This window comes from Leucoraja erinacea, chromosome 5 (genome assembly GCF_028641065.1).
Source record: "Leucoraja erinacea ecotype New England chromosome 5, Leri_hhj_1, whole genome shotgun sequence".
Taxonomy (NCBI): Eukaryota; Metazoa; Chordata; class Chondrichthyes; order Rajiformes; family Rajidae; genus Leucoraja; species Leucoraja erinaceus.
Genome location: NC_073381.1, coordinates 94988881 through 95010923, shown reverse-complemented (window position 1 = coordinate 95010923; position 22043 = coordinate 94988881). Strand labels below are relative to the sequence as shown.

The following is a 22043-nucleotide window of genomic DNA, read 5'->3' as shown; positions in this document are numbered from 1 at the left end:
AGGATAATGAACTTAAAAATGTAGTTACGTATGTTACAGATGATGACTCTGTTGTGATGATGTTTTGAGCATGCATGTGACATATACATGTCAGTACACATGCATAACTTTTAAAATATACCTGGATTTGTAAGAGCCAGCTTCTGGAGAGAAGTATACCAAATATGGCAAGTTTATATTTGGTGGTATTGTGAGCTTTTGGCGGGGAGAGTTATTGAAGGTTATATTAGTTGGATACTAATATATTACATCACATTCTCCGTGGTTTTTTGAGCTAGTTTTCCAAGAAAAAAACTGCAATAATCAAAGCCAGAAAGGGTAGGATGGCCCAGTGTTTACGTTGGAATGTTTTTTTAAATAATTCTATTTCCAACTCCAGTGGTAATCAAACTTTTTTTTCACTCCTAGTTTCCTTTAAATATTTTTAGGATGTTGAAAAAGTTCAATAAAATAAATTAACTAACTTCTTAAGTATTCACTTTATTCAACTTTTGAGTCTTTATCACAAAATTTAATTCACCCACGACTAAATTATGTTTTTTGCTCATGTGACAAAATAAATTATATATAAAAATTATACACAAGGAGGAATAAGACGAAAATTACCAAAAAACATAAGAAAATTTAGTCGAGGGTGTATTAAATTTTGTGATAAAGACACAAGGGTGAATGACAATGAAATAGTTTAAGAAGCACTGTTGTGGAGTTATCTAGGAATGTAAGTACAGATTTCCCTGAAAGTGGCGTCACAGGTGATGAAGGAAGCCTTTGGCACGCTGCCCTTCATCAGTTGAGGAATTGAGTATAGAAGTTGGGGAGTTATGTCGCAGTTGTACAAGTTGGCAAGGCTGCACCTGGATTAGTGTGATCAATTTTGGTCACCCTGCTGGATGGACTGCAGAGATTTACAAGGATGTTGCCTGGCATTGTAGTCTGACGTTGGGCAGACCCAACCCCAATCAACAGCGAAACTCTCTTACTTCGATCTCTCATCAGTCCACTAGAAAATTGGTCTTTCTGTCCTACCTATCCCTGAACCATGTTTCCACAATAGTTATATTACAATCCCATGAGCCAATTCATGCTCACAGTTCATCTGCATTATCTGAGAGGCTTCCAGCATTAAAGCAAATGCAGTTTAGTCTATTAGACTTTCCATGCTCCTTGTCCTATCTACTGCACTTGCTTGCATGAACTTCCTAATTTGCTTCATCTTTCTCTTGTAATACACGGCTACCTCGACTCCCACTCCCCTGCCAGACAAACCCTTCTGAGTAGCACGAACAAACTACCCCATCAGAATTTTAGTTGTACAGGTCACCGCTGCCCCAGAAGAGATGGCAATGGTCCAACTAGCTTAAGTCCTCGAGCTTGCATCAGCTCTTCAATCACACATTAATGATCCTATTACCTTTCTCACGAGCATGTTGCGCAAGGAGTAATCCTGAGATTACAGCCTTTAAAGTCCTTCTGCCTATCACAAACTTCTACTTGTATTTACCTTGCAGAAACTTATCCCTCTTCCTGACTGGGTCTCCTCCATTGCCAGGCTCCATTCAAGGACCCAAGCAGTCGTTCCAGGTGCGACAAAGGTTCACCTGTATCTTTACATCGAGGAGACTACGCGGAGGTTGGGCGATCGTTTCGCCGAACACCTCCGCTCAGTCCGCAATAACCTACCTGAACTCCCGGTGGCTCAGCACTTCAACTCCCCCTCCCCCTCCCATTCCCAATCCGACCTCTCTGTCCTGGGTCTCCTCCATTGCCAGAGTGAGCAACACCGGAAATTGGAGGAACAGCACCTCATATTCCGCCTGGGTTGCTTGCGTCCGGATGGCATGAACGTTGAATTCTCACAGTTTTGCTAGCCCTTGCTGTCTCCTCCCCTTCCTTAACCCTCGAGCTGTCTCCTCCCATCCCCCGCCCTCGGGCTCCTCCTCCTCTCTTTTTCCTTCGTTCTCCCCCCCATCAGTCTGAAGAAGGGTTTCGGCCCGAAACGTCGCCTATTTCCTTCACTCCATAGATGCTGCTGCACCCGCTGAGTTTCTCCAGCATTTTTGTGTACCCTCTTCCTGACTTGTTGTTAGTACCAATGTAGACCACAACCTCAGGCTATTTACCATCTCCTTCCAGAATGTCCTCTGCCCACTCAAGAGACAGCCTAAATCCTGGCACTAGTGTGACAACAGGGTAAGCATGCAGGTACAGCCGACAGTGAAGAAAGCTAATGACATGTTGGCCTTCATAATGAGAGGTGAGTATAGGAGCAAAGATGTCCTTCTGCAGTTGTACAGGGCCCTAGTGAGACCACATCTGGAGTATTGGTCTCTGCACACCTGCAGTACACCTGGAGTACTGCAGTTTTGGTCTCCAAATATGAGGAAGGACATTTTGCTATTGAGGGAGTGCAGCGTAGGTTCACGAGGTTAATTCCCGGGATGGCGGGACTGTCGTATGTTGATAGAACGGAGAGACTGGGCTTGTATACACTGGAATTTAGAAGGAGGAGAGGGGATCTTATGGAAACATATAAGATTATTAAGGGATTGGACCCGCTAGAGGCAGGAAACATGTTGCAGATGTTGGGGGAGTCCAGAACCAGGGACCACCGTTTGAGAATAAGGGGTAGGCCATTTAGAACGGAGGCGAGGAAAAATTTCTTCACCCAGAGAGTCGTGAATCTTTGGAATTCTCTGCCTCAGAAGGGACTGGAGGCCAATTCTCTGGATGCTCTCAAGAGTTAGATAGAGCTCTTTAAGAAAGCAGAGTCAAGGGATATGGGGAGAAGGCAGGAACAAGGTTCTGATTGTGGATGATCAGCCATGATCACAGTGAATGGCGGTGCTGGCTCGAAGGGCTGAATCGCATACTCCTGCACCTATTGTCTATTGTCATTCAGGAGCTTGGTTTAGGGCCACAGTAATGCCTGTGTCCAAAACAAATCAAATCCCCTTATTACAAACACTCAATGGACACTGAGCTTTCCTGCTGTACATAAGAGCCAGATGCGGTATCAGTGATCTAAAGGCTACTTTCCTGAGGGGCCATCCCCTCTACCACAAAACAGTATACTTGTTATAGAGGATAAAAACACAGGAGCTTCTGTACTACAAGCATGCCCCTCCTGCAAGTCACCCATCTCTCTGGCTGAATCTGTAGTGTAACCACCTCTCCAATGGTCATCTCTCCAAAACCATCTGCCTTGGGAACCTGAGGGTATACATTCACAGAAACACAAGAAAATTGGGTTTACATTCACAGGAACTTGGGGCAAACATACAAATCTTTCAAATTAGCAGAACAAGTTGAAAAGGCCGGTATGAAAGCATATGAAATGCTTGATTTTGTAGACAGAAGAAGTCAATTAAAAATCAGTTAGTGTTAAGCCTTTACAACTATTGTTTTAGATAGATATTGGCCAGGAGCAAGCAAATGGGTCGAGCTTAGATGGGGCATCTTGCTCTGCATGGATGAGTCAGGCCAAAGAACCTGTTTCCATGCTGTGAGACTCTGACCCAATGATAAAAGGATGGCGAGATATGAGTCTGACTTACTTAGTCTCCAATTTTGAGGATTCTAAGCTGGCTGTGAGGCCAAGGAGAGATCTGCACACTCTGCAGTAGTGGCAGGCAGTGCTTGATGCAATGGGATGTTGGTTAGGTGGATTGTTTGGAATGTTATTGTGTTCTTCTTTCCACGGAAGAATGTTATTTTTCAATTATCAGCAGGCAAGTGCCAGAGTTTTGTACGAGTCTATGAAGATCTATCCAAGGAGGCTTTCAGGATATCCTGAAACATTTACTCTACATTTCTGGAAATTGCCCGCCATGAAAGAGAATGGGATAGAGTACTTGCATTGTATGACTGGCATTTTGCATCTGGACATTTTGGCCTAGAAAATATCAATCAATATAAACAATTGAAATAAGCTGAAGCTGACTGAATAAAGTGAACTGTAACATGTCAATTAATATGAAGACAATAATTCTGGATGGTATCTGATGAATTAACAATACTGAAGGATAAGCCTGCCTTCTTCTCAAGTAGAGTTACTTATGTAATTTCTCAATGAGCACTGTGAAATTCAAACAATTCCCTATCAAAATGCACTGACATGATTACTCACCAGGGCATGCAGTTTGTCCTCCAGATCCTGATTGGCTCGTTGGGATGCAGTGTAACTATTCTGTAATCTACAAGGGCAGAAGAAACACAATCCATTTGAACATTTACAGTGCCCTCCATAATGTTTGGGACAAAGACCCATCATTTATTTATTTGCCTCTGTACTCCACAATTTGAGATTTGTAATAGAAAAATATAATATGTGGTTAAAGTGCACATTGTCAGATTTTTATACATTTTGGTTTCACCATGTAGAAATTACAGCTGTGTTTATACATAGTCCCACCATTTCAGGGCACCATAATGTTCGGGACACAGGTGTCTATAATTGCTCAGGTGTGTTTAAATGCTTCCTTAATGCAGGTATAAGAGAGCTCATGTTTGCAGCACATGAAGCCATGTGTCCCAAACATTATGGTGCCCTGAAATGGGGGGACCCTCTCATCAGGAAATATTTGCTCCATAGCCTCCAACTTCATAGTACCCCAACCCCACACTGTCTGCTTGCACCTCCTACCCAATATCCACAAACAGGACTGTTGGTAGACCCATTGTTTCAGCCTGCTCTTGCCCTACCTAACTTATTTCTTACTACCTTGACGTAATCCTGCCCCTTCCCATTGCTCTCCAGAGATGCTGTCCGACTGAGCTACTCCAGCATTTTATGCTTTTATTTAACCAGAGACTGTGGTTGAGGCAAGTACAATAATAACAATTAAATGACGTTTGGACAGGTAGACGGATAGGAAAGGTTTGACAGGTGTGGGACAAATCTGGGCAAATGGGATGAGATTAGATTGGTATCTTGGTTGGCATTGCTGAGGGATTGAAAGACTTATTTCATGCTGTATTATTGTTTACAAGAGAAAAGGCAGAAAATGCTGGAGTAAATCAGTGGGTCAGGCAGCATTCTCTGGAAGAACATGGATAGACAACATTTTGGGCCAGACTTTTCTTCATATTGAAAGAGCTACCAAAAAAAGGCACTGTCTTTTACTGTTACTCCACAAGGATTGAGTAACAGTATTTGCTCAATCTCTTTAGATACTGCAGCTCTAGTTCATGCAGTGGGGACCTTATAGAGAAGCAAAGTGGAGAAATGACAACTGTCTCAACCCAGGTTATAGAGGCTTAGTTGCTTCCCAAGTCCAAGATAGTCTCCAAAGTAAACACACATATTACACATTGGCATAAGGTGTTGAGCAGCCCTTGAAGAAAACGGGCTGTTAGGAGAATCTTATTGCCTGTGAGTAACATACAAATTCCAGAGAAAGTAAACTGACCAAACCTCAGCTGCCAATTAAAATTTACATACAATTATGTTTTATGCACAGGTTCCGAGTTAAATTATTTTTCTGTGCTAGTGCATAGCACACATGAAAGTGTCAAGTTGATTTTTGCAGACTGTGTAACATCAACACTTCTGCAGTTCACCAATTTAAAAAACATCAAAACTCAACCTGCAATGGCACACTATGCAAATGAAAACTTAGACCATTCTGTTCAATAGCTGTTATGTTTGCCTTGGGTCTCCAGAATTCATGAACATTATTTAAGTCTAAAATTTAGAAACACAATGTGATTTTATCAGAATTTTCAATACAAGACTGAAAAGCTTGAAAGTGCTATGAAAAATGTCAGCCTCTCGACATGCAAAAGCTGAAACTCTAAAAGTTAATCTACACACCACAAAATGCCACCATTTCAGTCACTGACCTGCGGAATTTGTCCTTCAGTTTGTCCACTTCGTCCCGAGCATGGTTCAGCTCTGCCTCAAGGTAATGTCGGCTGGAGTCAAAGTCAGCCTCCATTATCTCCAACCTTTTTGTGCTATGGGTCAGCTTTCGAAGTAGCTCTTCATTCTGTTGCCGCAACTGTCTGTTAAAAAATATACAATTCAAAGGTCTGTTTGAAAATAAGAGCATGGTATCTAAGAGGAATAGCATTTACCAGGACCAAATTACAACATTCAATTTGGAAAACTGAAGGTCAGCAGTTTGGGGAGAATAACGCCAGGGTCAACAGGATGATGACAACTGGTTTAAGGCCAAGTAGCCTTTGAAGGAAATTTGAATATTTTAGACAATGAAATGGCAAGATTGTAAGAGATAGAGAGATGAGTTGCAGGACATATACCATCAAGCCACAATCTTGATACAAGCCCAAATCTCTAAAGAGTCACAAAATGCTCTCATTCTTTTTCAACATGGTCAAACATTGATCTGCAAATGCTGCAATTATTATTCATCATGATTAGAGCCAGGATGTTTAGGCACTAAAAAACTCTGAAATAGGCAGACAAAAAGGCACAACAAGGCATTTATTTTTTAAAAAGGCAATAAAAAGGCATGGATTTGCACCACCAAAATATGGTTAAAAATGATCATGGTATACTACATTAAATGACCAAAGATGCCTGGTTGCACATAATTATTAGGATTTTTTTCAAATTATCTGGTGTTAAACTATGCCGACTGTCAGACACAATATACAGGTGCACAACCTTTTATCCGAAATTCCAAATAACGAAAAGCACCGAATAGCGGACATTTTTTCGGTCCTTGTAGACGTTCACTGAGGGCGGCCCGCAGAGTGGACAGCGGAACCTCCGGTCGGTCCTCGAAGAAAGGGGAACTAAATCCCCATTCATAAAAGAGAAGGTGAGGGGGGACGAGGGGGGGGGGGGGGGGGGGGGGGGATTTGCAACTAGAGCCAGCAGTAAATGTAGTGAGGAGACAAGCTTGGGTATTTCGCTTGGGTAGTCTACACCCCAGCAGTATCAACATTGACTCCTCTAATTTTAGATAACTCTTGTCTTCTCCCTCCTCCCTTCCCAGCTCTCTTTCTAATCCTACTGTCTCCACCTTTTCCTTTCTTTTTCCCGCCCCCCCACGTCAGTCTTAAGAAGGGTCTCGACCCGAAACGTCGCCTATTCCTTCTCTCCATAGATGCTGCCTCACCCGCTGAGTTTCTCCAGCATTTTTTGTCTACCTGCTGATTTTTCCAGCATCTGCAGTTCTTTCTTAAATAAATCTTGCAGAAGACTGAACCAGCGGGCAGCGACACGAACGAATGAATGACTGACTGTGACGACCCCGGTTTCGCACCGGTGGTGGAAATTTTCTTGTAAGTTAAACTATGTTAACACGTTAATAATAACATTAATATTAACATGTTAACATAGGAAACGTCATTGTAATCATGGTACAACTAGAGAAAATAGCACAACCTTTTAGCAAAATGGCAAAAAAAGGCTGATTTAGTCACTCGATCGTGAAAAAGTTATTATCTTGGTGAAATCATCAAAAAACGCATGAAAAGGCACATGGCATTCATGGAAAATTCCTGGCTCTAATCATGATATACCCATGTACCCTTCTAATTACTTCCAAATTTCATGCCAATTAACCCATGCAACAGAGCTAAAACAAAATGTCAGATTTATTTACAAAGTTAAAAAAAAGTTATTTACAAAGTAAATAAATAGACGTATTCTAAAGTCTCATTTGATCTTTTTAAAGTGGGAACTAAATACTACAGCAAGGCCTTTAAATATACTTCACCAAGGCCATTGACATGGTTAGTTTATCTTGAAGGTCAGATCACATGGGATCTAAGGTGATCTAGTTAAGTAAGCACATAATTGGCTTGATGGTAGGAAGCAGAGGATGATTGTGGAAAGTTGTTCTTTGGACTGGAGGCCCGTGGTTGTATGCCTCAGGGGTTGGGTGCTGGCCCATTGCTATTTTCAACCTTCATTGTCTATTAATCATGCCTTGCACATTTTCACCCAAATCATTTACATAAACCACAAACAGCAATGAGCACAGCACCAATCCCCGAGGCATATCACTAGTCACAGGTCTCCAGTCTGGAAAAATAGCCTTTCACCATCACATTTTGCTTCCTTCTATACCCAGGCAATGAGCTCTCCCTGCACACCATGCAATCTAACCCTCCAGAGCAACCTACCCTGTGGAACATTATCGAAGACCTTGCTGAAGTCAATATAGACATCGTTTACAGCCTTGACCTCCTCAACCTTGTAGGTTGCTACTTCAAAATTCAATTCAATGGCATGAGTCAAGGCATTGTTATCCATAACAAATAATCCTTATTGTTATGGATCTGCGTTGACATATTAACGAGGTTGTTTCGTTGAAAACACCAGTGAACCATGGATTTCTTACAATTAAGGGCCTGTCCCACTCACGCGACTTTTCAGCAAACTGTCTGCGACCTTCAAGCTCGGGGGCACTCGCGTGGAAAACCGCGAGCTGGATGGACCGTCAGCACGGAGCACGGAGCGCGCGCGCGCGCGCGCGCGCGCGCGCACACACACACACACACACACACACACACACACACACACACACACACACACACACACACACACACACACACACACACACACACACACACACACACACACACACACACACACACACACACACACACACACACACACACACACACACACACACACACACACACACACACACACACACACGCGGGGGCCAGGGAAAGCGAGGGAGCGCTGTCTGAAATTCACACAGTGCAAAGCCAAGGTGATACCCGCGATGAACAGGAACGTTAAAAACGGCTGGCACAGTGTACGGTGTCCAATAAAAGAGCGGAGAGGGGAGAGTCCAAGGGTGGGGGGGGGGGAAAGGGGGGGGAGAAGGGGAGGGAGGAGAAGGGGAGGGGGGGAGAAGGGGAGGGGGGAGAAGGGGGGGGGAGGAGAAGGGGGGGAGAGAGAAGGGGGGGAGGAGAAAGGGGGGGAGAAGGGGAGGGGGGAGAAGGGGGGGAGGAGAAGGGGGGGGGGAGGAGAAGGAGGAGGGGATTGGGGGGGGAGAAGGGGAAGGGGGGGGGGAGAAGAAGGGGAGGGGGGAGAGAAGGGGGGAGGAGAAGGGGGGGAGGAGAAGGGGGGGAGGAGAGGGGGGGGGAGGAGAGAAGGGGGGGGAGGGGGGGGGGGGGAGGGAGGGGGAAAAGGGGAGGGGGAGGGGGGGGAGAAAGGGGGGGGGGGGGGGGGGGAGAAGGGGGGGGGGGAGAAGGGAGTGGAGACACTTTTAAGAAGCCAGACAACTTTTAATAAGCCATGGATACTCAGCTGTGAAGTTCAGCGGGCATTTAACATTACCGGTCGGTTCCTTGGTTCTGAAAACTCGTGCATACGGTTTTATTCCCCCAATGAGCCAATTAAAATGCCTAGTCAGCAAAGGAGATTACCTACGGCTACCTCTACTACCTAGAACGACATGGCGACCCCACTACCACTACACTACGAGTATACAAAAGTATCGATTTTCTCCATGCCGACCAATTTTTACTCGCAGAAAATTTTTCAGCTTGTTAAACATTTTTCACTGACCAATATGTGGGAACTCCTCTCGACCATGAAGGAGACTTGCCAGTGACCACCTACGACCATGTGTCGACCATGCTGCGAGCTTGTGGCGAGCGCAAACTCTCCTAAACTCGCAAATAAGGTCGCCATAGTGGGACAGGCCCATCAAATCAATATTCACCTTGAGGATCCCTTTTATTCCTGGTTAGTAAATAGAGGTTAAATACCCCTGTTATCATGGTGGGATTTTACTTCATTTCCCCATCATTTATCCAGGTACTTGAAAGAAAGCTTGCGGGGAATATAAAAGCTTCTTTAGATATGTGAAGGGGGAAAAGGTTAGTGAAGACAAATGTAGGTCTCTTACAGTCAGAAACAGGTGAATTTATAATGGGAAACAAGGAAATGGCAGAACAGTTAAACAAATACTTTGGTTGTCTTCACTGAGGAAGACTAAACAATCTCCCAGAAATACTAGGGGACCGAGAATCCAGTGGGAGGGAGGAACTGAAGGGAATCCACATTAGTCAGGAAATGGTGTTCAGTAAACTGTTGGGACTGAAGGAAGATAAACCCCCAGGGCCTGGTGGTCTGCCTCAGAGTACTCAAGGAGGTGGCCCTAGAAATCGTGGATGCATTGGTAATCATTTTCCAATGTTCCATAGACTCCAGATCAGTTCCTGGGGACTGGAAGGTAACTCCACTACTTAAGAAAAGAGGGAGAGAGAAATGTAACCCCACTACTTAAGAAATGAGGGAGATAGAAAACGGGGAATTATAGACCTGTTAGCCTTACATCGATAGTGGGAAAGTTGTTTGAGCCCGTTGTTAAAGATGTCATAGCAGCGCATTTGGAAAGCAGTAACAGGATCGGTCAAAGTCAGCATGCATTTATGAAGGGGAAATTATCCTTGACTAATCTTCTGGAATTTTTGAGGATGTAACAAATAGAATGGATAAGGGAGAGCCACTGGATGTAGTGTATCTGGACTTTCAAAAAGCCTTTGACAAGGTCCCACACAAGAGATTAGTGTGCAAAATTAGACAACATGGTACTGGGGGTAGGGTATTGACATGGATAGAGAACTGGTCGGCAGACAGGAAGCAAAGAGTAGGTAGGAAGTAACGGGTCCTTTTCAGAGGCTCAATGTTGGGACCCCAGTTTTTTTTTTGTTTTTAAATTAACGATTCGGATGAGGGAATTTTACTTCGGAGTCACGTGAGTGACTACGTGAAGAACCCACCCAGCGCGCAGGCGCGGCATTACGTCAGCAGTGCAACAGCGGCAGCAGCTGGAGCCAGGCTCTCCAGCTGCAGCACAAAGACGAGACCTCAGGTAAGTGCCTTTTTTGTTACAGAGTCGCGCTAGAGAGAATAATGGCCTCTCGCAAGCGACCAGCCAGGAGGACTGCCTGCCCTACTCCACCCGAGGACGGGTCCATAGCGGGACGGCAGCCTCTCGCAGCGGAGGAGCTTTTTCAACGCTCCCGCTCACCCGACACCGAGCCGCCCCCAGTGCTGCAGATTTCAACGCCCCGCACAGGGAGGAAGGCGACACAGAAAACCGACCGGCCGGTGTCCTCCGATGAATCGGAGGAACGGGAACACTCTCCCCCACCGAAAAGGGGAGACGCTCGGATCAGCTGCATGAGGCAGCTCCTAGAGCGAATGATAAACGAGGAGATGCGGCATCTCCCAGGAGGACGGGCTTTGGCCTCCTCCTCTCCACACCCTTCTGTACCCTCTATGTTCGAGGGCAGTAAGGGAGGCCAGGACTGGGCTGGCCTATCCCAAGGGCAGGCGGAGGATATCGTCAGCATGCCGGGCGTGCCGGAAGAAGAGCTACTGGGTGTAGTGGGCCGATATGCGGCACCACCAACAACTGGGATGGTGTTGCCACCCAGAATGGCGGCAACTATAAACAGGCTGTCCAACAACCCGCTGCAGGACAAGGCTGTCCAGCAGGCCCTTGACAACTACATCGCGCCCGAAAATTGCGAGGCGCTGAGGGTCAAGACGGTAAATGGGCAGATCTGGAACCAGCTGGGGCAGCACATAAGGGCTCAGGAGGTCAAAATGCAGCGAGTCCTGAAGCTCCACTCAGCAGCCGTCACCGCCTTTGCTCGGTCCATTGGGGATGAAGACCTGACCATACCCCAGCAGGATGCCCTCGCACTGATGTGCAGCACCACGTATGAGCTAAACAACCTACGGCGGGACAACATCAGGCCTGCCCTCAACCCAACATATGCCGGCCTCTGTAAAGCTCCAGCGCCCCCAGCCGAACGAACAGGCGCTGCTATTTGGTGCGGATCTGGCCAAAAGGCTCAAGGAGTTGGAAGAGGAGGCGGCAAAACCAGTAGGCCTCATGAGGGCAGGGCCAGGACCGAGCAGGGTGAAGACACCCAGTTGGCCGCACGCCTCGGCAGCCACCAGCAGATACCGAGCTGGTGAAAGCCTGGTGACCGCCTCCCACTACCCCCAGTGCTCTTTTTTAGAGCGGGGCCCAGGGCGGAGCCGTGGGAAGATGCGCCGCCCCACCGCAGCACCAACACGGACAACTTTGGGCCAGACCCACCGGAAACGACCCCACAAGTGAACATGGAGGTAGGTGGGTCTGGTTCCTGTCAACATACACAGACAAAGGGTGTAGTATTAACAGGGGGACGTTTGAGGTTCTTCAAGCATGTTTGGTGCTCCCTTACTAACAATCAGTTTATACTCAACAGTATTAGTGGATACAAGATTGAGTTCAAACCAGGCGTAGAACCGCCAGTTCAGCACATGCCCCAAAGGGTGTTCCTTCCCTCGGCAGTTGAGAAGGTAGAAGGACAAGCTGAACTTGATCGGCTCGTGGCTAAAGGCATCATAGAAATGACCACACACGAGCCGCAAGAATTTGTATCAAATATTTTTCTCAAAACCAAAAAAGATGGTGGATGTCGCATTATTATTGATCTGACATCACTCAATCAGTCTGTTGAGTATCAACATTTCAAAATGGAGACATTTGTCACTGCCAGACAACTGATCTCCAAGGGATACTACATGGCAAGCATAGATATCAAAGATGCTTACTATTTGGTACCCATTCATAAAGATTACTTTAAATATCTGAAATTTATCTGGAGGGGCCAGCTATGGCAGTACCGAGCTTTTTGCCCAATGGTTTAACGACAGCTCCCAGACTATTTACGAATATTCTTAAAGTGGCCATGAAGAAATTGAGAGAACTAAAACATTTAGTAGTGGCCTATCTGGACGATGTTCTCATATTAGGAAGAACACGGGAACAAGCTGTCGCAGGAGTGTTAGCCACTAAACAACTCCTTGAAACTTTGGGTTTTATCCTTCACCCAGATAAATCAATATTGGAGCCTACTACTAACATGGATTACTTAGGCTTCACTATTGACACGATTCACATGACTGTCACTCTGCCCAGAAACAAAACAGTTTCACTCATTGAAGCTTGTAGCCATTTAATTGCTACACCGCAACCTAGAATACGGCATGTAGCCAGAGTTATTGGCTCTATAGTAGCAGCATTTCCGGCTGCCCAACATGGGCCCTTGCATTATCAAAATCTACAAAGAGCAAGGACTCATGCATTACGCCTTCATAGGGGGCATTATGATCGCAAAATGGATTTACCCGCTGAAGCCAAATCAGAACTTCAGTGGTTGGTTGACAATATTTGGCACAGTCACAGTCCTATCACCGTAACCAATCCTAACATAACCATTGCAACGGATGCCAGTGCTTTAGGCTGGGGAGCTACTAACTCCATAGACAGCACAGGTGGCAGATGGACTAACTCAGAGGCATCGCTACTACAATCACTGGGCATTAACTTTTTGGAAATGCTCGCCGCCTTTTATGGGCTAAAAGCATATGCATCTGGTATGCGGCACGTGCATGTTAGAATTATGATCGACAACACTACGGCAGTATCTTATATCCAGCACATGGGTGGCATTAAATCAGTATCATGCGACAAATTAACTGCTATAATCTGGCAATGGTGTGTCGAGAGACATATTTGGCTATCAGCTGCCTATTTACCAGGCAAGCTAAATTTAGTGGCGGACACCAGGTCACGAAAATTCAACGACAACATCGAATGGATGTTGGACCCAAAATTATTTGCTAAAATTATCAAGCAATATGGTACGCCAGATATAGATTTGTTTGCGTCTAGGTTAAATCACCAACTACCCATGTATGTGGCTTGGGAACCAGACCCAGAGGCAGCAGCGGTAGATGCCTTCATGCTGGACTGGGGAAATTTCTTTTTCTATGCTTTCCCTCCCTTCTGCCTCATCAGTCGGGTACTCCAGAAAATTCAGGCAGACTCAGCCTCTGGCATTCTGGTCGTGCCCGACTGGCCTACCCAACCATGGTTCCCAATGTTCCACGACATGGTGGTAGAGACACCAATGGTCCTTCAACACCACCCCCAATTATTGACTCACCCGGTAACTGGCATTAGCCATCCATGCCACCAAAAATTGAAACTCCTGGTTTCCAGATTTTGAACAGGCCTTACCGGGGATTGGGGTTATCAGACAGAACAATCACCACCATGTCGGCATCCCTGCGAGTTTCCCACCAAGAAACAGTACCTGACCTTCATCAGGAAATGGGAACAGTACTGTCTGGACGCAGGGACATCCTACAAGACGACTTCGATCTCGGATGTGCTGGAGTTCCTGGCCCACCTGCACCATGATCTCAAGATGAGCTACAGTGCCATCAATACGGCTCGGAGCGCACTGTCCGCATACCTCATGCCGATAGAACAGCATAGTGTGGGATCCCACCCTCTAGTCATCAGACTCCTTAAGGGGATCTTTAATACCAAACCCCCTACACCTAGATACACTCACATGTGGGATGTGAGTGTAGTTCTCACACACCTTCGAGGTTGGCCTCCGGTGGGATCCCTGAGCCTGGAACAGGCCACTTACAAAACCCTCATGCTCATGGCGCTTGTCTCAGCTCAAAGGGTTCAGTCGCTCCATCAGCTAAATCTGAACTACATGGTGACCACCCCAGATACCATTACTTTCACCATGCCGGGGTTTGGTAAAAACAAAGTAGACCAGGTACATCAAACTCCCGGGTCTTACCCTCCAGAACCTAGGCTGTGTGTGGTGACCCACCTTCATCATTATCTAGACACAACCCAAACGCTAAGAGGGAGAGAGAAAGCCTTATGGGTTAGCCACAGAAAGCCTTTTGGACGGGTAACCAGCCAAACATTATCCAGATGGTTGAAACAGGTCCTCAGCATGGCAGGGATTAACACAAATGTTTTTAAATCCCATTCAACCAGGGCAGCGTCCACCTCAGCGGCGGATAGGATGCAGGTTCCCCTCGACCACATCCTCAGAGCAGCGGGATGGTCAAGGGAATCGACATTCCAACGATTTTACAACAAACCGCTGATGGAACAGGACGTCTTTGCGGATACCGTTTTAAAAACCGCAAAGTTATGATTTAAAGCCCATGGGAGCTATTTTGTTTTTTGTTATAGTTAATAATATTTCTTTTATAACTAAACAAACTTGTTGGTCTCTAGCTACCACTTCCTCCCTCGATGATCTTTCGGCAGTGAGTGATATAACTGTTACACGGTTTGAAATCACAGACCTTTGAAGTCTTCACGTAGTCACTCACGTGACTCCGAAGTAAAATAGTAAGATTAAACGAGTACTTACCAGTACGAAGTTTGATCTGTATTTTATGAGGAGTTACGATGAGGGATTACGTGCCCTCCGCTCCCACCCTCATTATATAGATCAAATTCGGACTAATGTCTCGTTGGTCTTCACTATCTTTACTTCAACTAGTGTCTATCTGTGATTCCACACCGCTGCTTGGAAGTATGCCGCGCCTGCGCGCTGGGTGGGTTCTTCACGTAATCCCTCATCGTAACTCCTCATAAAATACAGATCAAACTTCGTACTGGTAAGTACTCGTTTAATCTTACTATTAAATGTAACATCTCCAAGTTTGTGGATGACACAAAGCTGGGTGGCAGTTTGAGCTGCGAGGAGGATGCTATGAGGCTGCAGGGTGACTTGGATAGGTTGGGTGGGTAGGCAAATGCATGGCAGATGCAATATAATGTGGATAAATGTGAGGTTATCCACTTTGGTGGCAAGAACAAGGCAGCAGATTATTATCTGAATGGTGTGCTTAAGGAAGAACTGCAGATGCTGGAAAAATCGAAGGTAGGCAAAAATGCTGGAGAAACTCAGCGGGTCAGGCAGCATCTATGGAGAGAAGGAATAGGCGACATTTCGGGTCGAGACCCTTCTTCAGGCTGATGTCGGGGGGGGGGGGGCTGGAAAAAGAAAGGAAGAGGCGGAGACATTAGGCTTGTGGGAGAACTGGGAAGGGAGAGGGGAAGGAGGGAGAAAGCAAGGACTGTCTGAAATTAGAGGTCAATGTTCATACCGCTGGGGTGTAAACTACCCAAGCGAAATATGAGGTGCTGTTCCTCCAATTTGTGCTGGGCCTCACTCTGGCAATCGAGGAGGCCCAGGACAGAAAGATCAGATTCAGAATGGGAAGCGGAGTTGGATGCCCAGTCACTCTGCACCTCCATCCCCCACCAGGAGGGTGTTAAAGCCCTCCGTTTCTTCCTCGACCGCAGACCCAACCAATCCCCATCTAATAAAACTCTCCTCCACCCAGCGGAGTTGGTTCTTACCCACAACCTTTCCTTTGACTCCTCCCATTTCTTCCAATTCCAAGGCGTAGCTATGGGCACGCGCATGGGGCCCAAGCTATGCCTGCCGCTTTGTAGGGTACGTCGAACAATCCCTGTTCGAGGCATACCGTGACCCCATCCACGAACTCTACCTCCGCTACATTGATGACTGCATTGGCGCTATCTCCTACATCCATGCAGAACTCACTGACTTCATCCATTTCACCACTAACTTCCATCTGGCACTCAAATTCACCTGGACCATATCCGACATCTCCCTACCGTTTCTAAATCTCACTATCTCCATCGCAGGTAACAGACTACTGACCAACATTTACTACAAACCCACTGACTCCCATAGATATCTGGACTATACTTCATCCCACCCTGCTTCCTGTTCCCAATTCCTCCTTCTACGCTGCACTTGCACCCAGGATGAGGTGTTCCAAACCAGGGCATTGGAGATGTCCTCATTCTTCAGGGAACGGGGGTCTCCTCTTTTATTATAGATGAGGCTCTCACCAGAGTTTCCCCTATATCCCGCAGCTCCGCTCTTACTCCCCATTCCCCCACTCGTAACAAGGACAGAGTCCCCCTTCTCTCCAATATCTGAATGGTGTCAGATAACAAAAAGGGGAGGTGCAACAAGCCCTGGGTCTCCTTGTACATCAGTCACTGAAAGCAAGCATGCAGGTACAGCGGGGAGTGAAGAACGCAAATGGCAAGTTGGCCTTTATAGCGAGCGGATTTGAGTATAGGAGCAAGGAGATCCTACTGCAGTTGTACAGGACCCTGGTAAGACCACACCTGGAGTATTGTCTGCAGTTTTGGTCTCCTAATTTGAGGAAGGACATTCTTGCTATTGAGGGAATCCAGCGTAGGTTCATCAGGTTATTTCCCGGGATGGCAGGACTGACGTGGTGAAAGAATGGGTCGACTGGGCTTGTATTCACTGGAATTTAGAAGGATGAGAGGATATTTTATAGAAAAATATAAAATTCTTAAGGTATTAGACCAGCTAGATGCAGGAAAAATGTTCTCGATGTTATGGGTGTCCAGAACTGGGTGTCACAGTTTAAGAATAAGGGTAGGCCATTTATGACTGAGATGAGGAAAAACTTTTTCACCCAGAGAATTGTGAATGTGTGGATTTCTCTGCCACAGAAGGCAGTGGAGGCCAATTCACTGGATGTTTTCAAAAGAGAGTTAGATATAGCTCGTAGGGTTAACGGAATTAAGGGATATGGGGAAAAAGCAAGAACAGGGTACTGATTTTGGATGATCAGCCTTGATTATATTGAATGGCAATGTTGATTTTAAAGGGCCGAATGGCCTACTCCTGCACCTATTTACTATGTTTCTATGTTTCAGAGGGAACTGCAGATGCTGGAGAATGGAAGGTTACACAAAAAAGCTGGAGAAACTCAGCGGGTGCAGCAGCATCTATGGAGCGCGGGAAATAGGCAACGTTTCGGGCCGAAACCCTTCTTCAGGTCTGAAGAAGGGGTTCGGCCCGAAACGTTGCCTATTTCCTTCGCTCCATAGATGCTGCTGCACCCGCTGAGTTTCTCCAGCTTTTTTGTGTAACCTACTATGTTTCTATGTTGACTTAGTACTATCAATACTTCATCCCCAGTTATAGTTTCTTCAATCAAAAGGGACACTGTTGTATGAATAGAGCAAACGTATTATTTACCTAACGTCACAACCTGCAGACTTTCAATATGCCATCTGTCAATGCACATTTAAAGCAACACCCATTTCTCTAATGTTTGACTGTTTTTAATGGACTGAGCCATACAGCATTAGAGACTTCTGTTTTCTGCTGCTTATGCTGAGAGGTGCATTTATAAATATTTCATACAGTAATCCTGTATCACATTGCTTATAACTGGTTAGGTGACCGGTACTTCAGGCAAACAGCCTGCCAGATGGACTTTAGGAATGAGAGCAGCAGATTCAGCATAACATTCAAAGGAAAAACAACGTTTAATAATTCACCCTTTCTCTTCTATTTCAGGTACCTTATACCTAGTCTTCATTAATATGCTAGCAGGCCATGAGTGGTGCACTCTATTAGAAGGCCAGGTTCTCACTGAATGGAACATTTTACAATTGAACTTTCTTCCTGTGTAATTCAAACTGTGCATCTAAATAAAACATAGAAAGTATAGCACAGGTGTAGGCCCTTTGGCCTACCTCATCTACGCCGACCAAGATTACAATTTAAATCAATCTCATCTACATTCACCTAATAAGTACCCCTCTATTCCCCGTATGTTGATGTTTCTAAATACCTAAACATTACTATTGTATATGTTCCTACCACCTCCCCCAGCAGCATGTTTCAGGCTCCGACCACTCACTGCATTGAAGACTTGCCTTGCAAATCTACTTTAAACTGTCCCCCTAACATCTTAAACCTTTAGCATTTGACATTTCCACATTAGGAAAAAGTTTCTGACTACCATTGATGCTTCTCATAATTTTATTCTTGTAACAGATCGCCCCCTCAGCCTCTGACACTCCAAGAAAAACAATCTAAGTTTAACAAAACAACACAAAGTGCTGGAGCAACTCAACAGGTCAGGCAGCATCCATGGAGGACATGGATAGGTGACGTTTCGGGTTGAGACCCTTATTCTGTCTGAATTAGGGTTTCAACCCGAAAGGTCCTCCATCCATGTTCTCCTGGGATGCTGTCTGACCTGCTGAGTTACTCCAGCACTTTATGTCCTTTTGTGTATTAACCAGAATCTGCAGTTCTTTGTTTCTAAGTTTATCCAACCTCTTCTTATAGCTAATAAACTGAATTCTTAGCAACATTCTGGTGAATCTCTTATTTATTCACTCCCAAGTCTCCACATTCTTCCAAGAGCATGGGAATGCAAATATATTGACAGACTATTGAGCATATTATATCCATGCTTAATTCATTCTGTTTCCCAGATCTTGGCCAACAGCTTTGTCGTCACCCAGATACTTAAAATTACTGAGGATTTCAGTCTCCACTCAATGAGTTCCAAAACACAACTGGTTGAGCAAACCGTGTTTCTGGCCCTGCAAGGCAACGGCTTAACTATCTGAGCCGCTGTGCCAGCCTCAGACGACCGCACCTATTTTCAGTAGTCCATATCTGTCAATGCTTGCAACTTGTGCACTGTGATCTTTCTCATCTGTTGCACAACTTTGACACCCAATCTCCTGCCACACTAGTTTATCCCCTTCCAAGTAACTTGAGCAAATCTCCCAGCCAGGATATTCGCCACCTTTAGTTCAGTGGTAATAAGTATTTTCAGGGAAAAGATCAGGGCCATAGGAGACAAAAGAGGGAGTATGTGTGTCGAGTCAGAGGACATGGCGAGGTCATCAATTAATACCTCTCATGTGTTCACAATTGAACGGATATTGTAGCTGGAAAGTTTAGGGGGTAAAATTAGAAAATATCAGGAGATGTTTACCATCAAAACAGAGGAATTGTGTGTCTTAAAAGGGTTAATGGTTGATTAATCCCTCGGGTTGATAAAAAGTATCACAGACTGCAGGAGGCCAGAGAGGGGTTTATTGAGACACTGAAAGAGATTTTTAAATATTCGATGGTTACAGGTGAAGTGATACTTGACTGGATGACAGCCATCATTGTACTTTTTTTTTACAAGACAGCAGTTATCTGGACTTGGAAAGGCATGGTTTAATCAAAGTCAGCAATGGCTTTGTTAGAGGGAGGTCCTGTCTGACAAATTTCACTGATTTTTTTCAAGCACCAAATTATATGCACATGGATATTCAAGGAATGGGGGAATATGAATCATATTCAGGCAGAGGAGTTAATTTGTCAGTCTGAAGAAGGGTTTCGGCCCGAAACGTTGCCTACTTCCTTCGCTCCATAGATGCTGCTGCATCTGCTGAGTTTCTCCAGCATTTTTGTGTACCCCAGAGGAGTTAATTTAACAGCATCATGTTCAGCGTGGACATTGCGAGCTGAAGAAGGGCCTGTTCATGTGCTACACTATGTTCTATGTGCACAGCACGCTACCCGAACTTTAATAAGACCTTTGAAGTCCTATGTGGGATAGTGGTTCAAAAGCAGAGCCCATGGGATCCAATGCAAGTTGGCGACTTGCATCCAAAATTGCCTTGGTGATGGGAGAAAATGTAATCATGGAGGCATTTTTGTGACTCAAGGCCCTGTCCCACTTACGTGTCCTTGGCATGCAAATTACACGACCTCGTCGTCGCGTTGAGGCGCACGGGCATCGTGTGGCCTCGCGGGGCCGGTCTCGCTGAGAAACGCGGCAGGGTATGGAGTTGTGCGCGGCATCGCGCGGCGCTCCGAATTTTTGTAGAGAACGAAATCTTCGCGCGCCACTGGCCTGTCACGTAACTGACGGCCAAAGTGGGACAGGCCCAAGACCCTGGCGCGATGCAACGTCTCACCTCCAACAGCAGCAGAAGCAGGCAAACGATCGTCAAACTCAGCCTGGGGCTCACGGCCGTTGCAGTCCGGATCCGCCCCCACTCCTACTCCCAGAGCGGGGCCAAGAAAATTGAAGATAGACACAAAATGCTGGAGTAACTCAGCGGGACCGGCAGCATCTCTGGAGAGAAGCAATGGGTGACGTTTCGGGTCAAGATCCTTCTTTCAGAATGAAGAAGAGTCTCGACCCGAAACGTCACCCATTGCTTTTCTCCAGAGATGCTGCCGGTCCCACTGAGTTACTCCAGCATTTGTGTCCATCTTCAAATGACGTCACGCGCTCCAGACGGCTGTGCGGATGCATGAAGTCGTGCGTGACCTTTGTGGGACCGTCGCGCCTCAACACGACCACGAGGTCGCCTAATTAGCCAAGGACATGTAAGTGGGACAGGGGCTTAAGTCTGTGACCACTGGTGCACCACAGGTTTGAGTGCTAGGCTTGCATTATGCATTAACAATTCAAATGTAAAAGTAGGAGGCATGATTAGCATGTTTCTAGATGACACAAAAATCAGCGGTGTTGCACATAGCAAGGATCATCATCTTAGATTACAGGAAGATATCGATCAGTTGGTACAATGGCAGATGGAATTTAATCCTGATGAATGCAAGATGATGCACTTTGGCAGGACAATCCAGGACAGGACACGCACATTGAATGTTAGGGCCAAAGGGAGTGTTGAGGAACAGAAGTGGCAACCTGGGTAAAAAAGGTGGTGAAGGCATAGAGGATAACAGCCTTCATTACACAGAGCCTTATCTCACTAAATGTTAGCATGTGTTGAGTTGTCTCACTAACTTGAGTGAGAGTTTTGATTAAGGTAAGGCAATGGATGTTATATACATGGAGTTTTGTAAGGCTTTTGATAAGATCCGTCATGGTAGGCTGATCCAGAAGATTAAGATGACTAGGTTGCATGGGTTCAAAACTGGCTTATTCATAGGAGACAAGGTGTTGTGGTGGAAGGTACACACTCCAGCTGGAGGTCTGTGATCAGTGGTGTTTTGCAGGGATCTCTGCTCTTTGTGATATATATAAATGACACAAGATGTAAATGTAGGTGGGCTGGAGCCTATGTTTGCTGACAACACCAAATTGGAGGAGTAAACAGGCAGTGAGGAAGGTTGTCAGCAGATACAGGAGGATATACATCAGCTGCAGAAATGGGCAGAGAAATGGCGGATGGAGTTTAACCCAAACAAGTGCAAAGTGCTGCATTTTGGGAGGTGGAATAATGAGAGAGAGGAAAACAGTTAATGGCAAGATCCTTAACATCAAGGACGTGTAGAGGTATCTTGGAGTCCAAGTTCATTGTTCACTAAAGGTGGCAGCACAAGTAGATAGGGTGGTAAAGAAGGCCAAGGGCAGACCT

General features: G+C 45.8%; 1 protein-coding gene across 2 annotated transcripts in view; it reads right to left on the bottom strand.

Moving 5' to 3' along the window:
- Nucleotides 1–22043, bottom strand: part of tjap1 (tight junction associated protein 1 (peripheral)) — a 74596-nt gene that overhangs the window by 39136 nt on the left and 13417 nt on the right. For both annotated transcript variants that reach the window (XM_055636305.1, XM_055636304.1), the window contains exons 3-4: nucleotides 5842–6003; nucleotides 4127–4193 (exon numbers count right to left, since the gene is read on the bottom strand). In XM_055636305.1, coding sequence (XP_055492280.1) covers nucleotides 4127–4193; nucleotides 5842–6003 — 229 coding nt within the window. The remainder of the gene's footprint in view (nucleotides 1–4126; nucleotides 4194–5841; nucleotides 6004–22043) is intronic.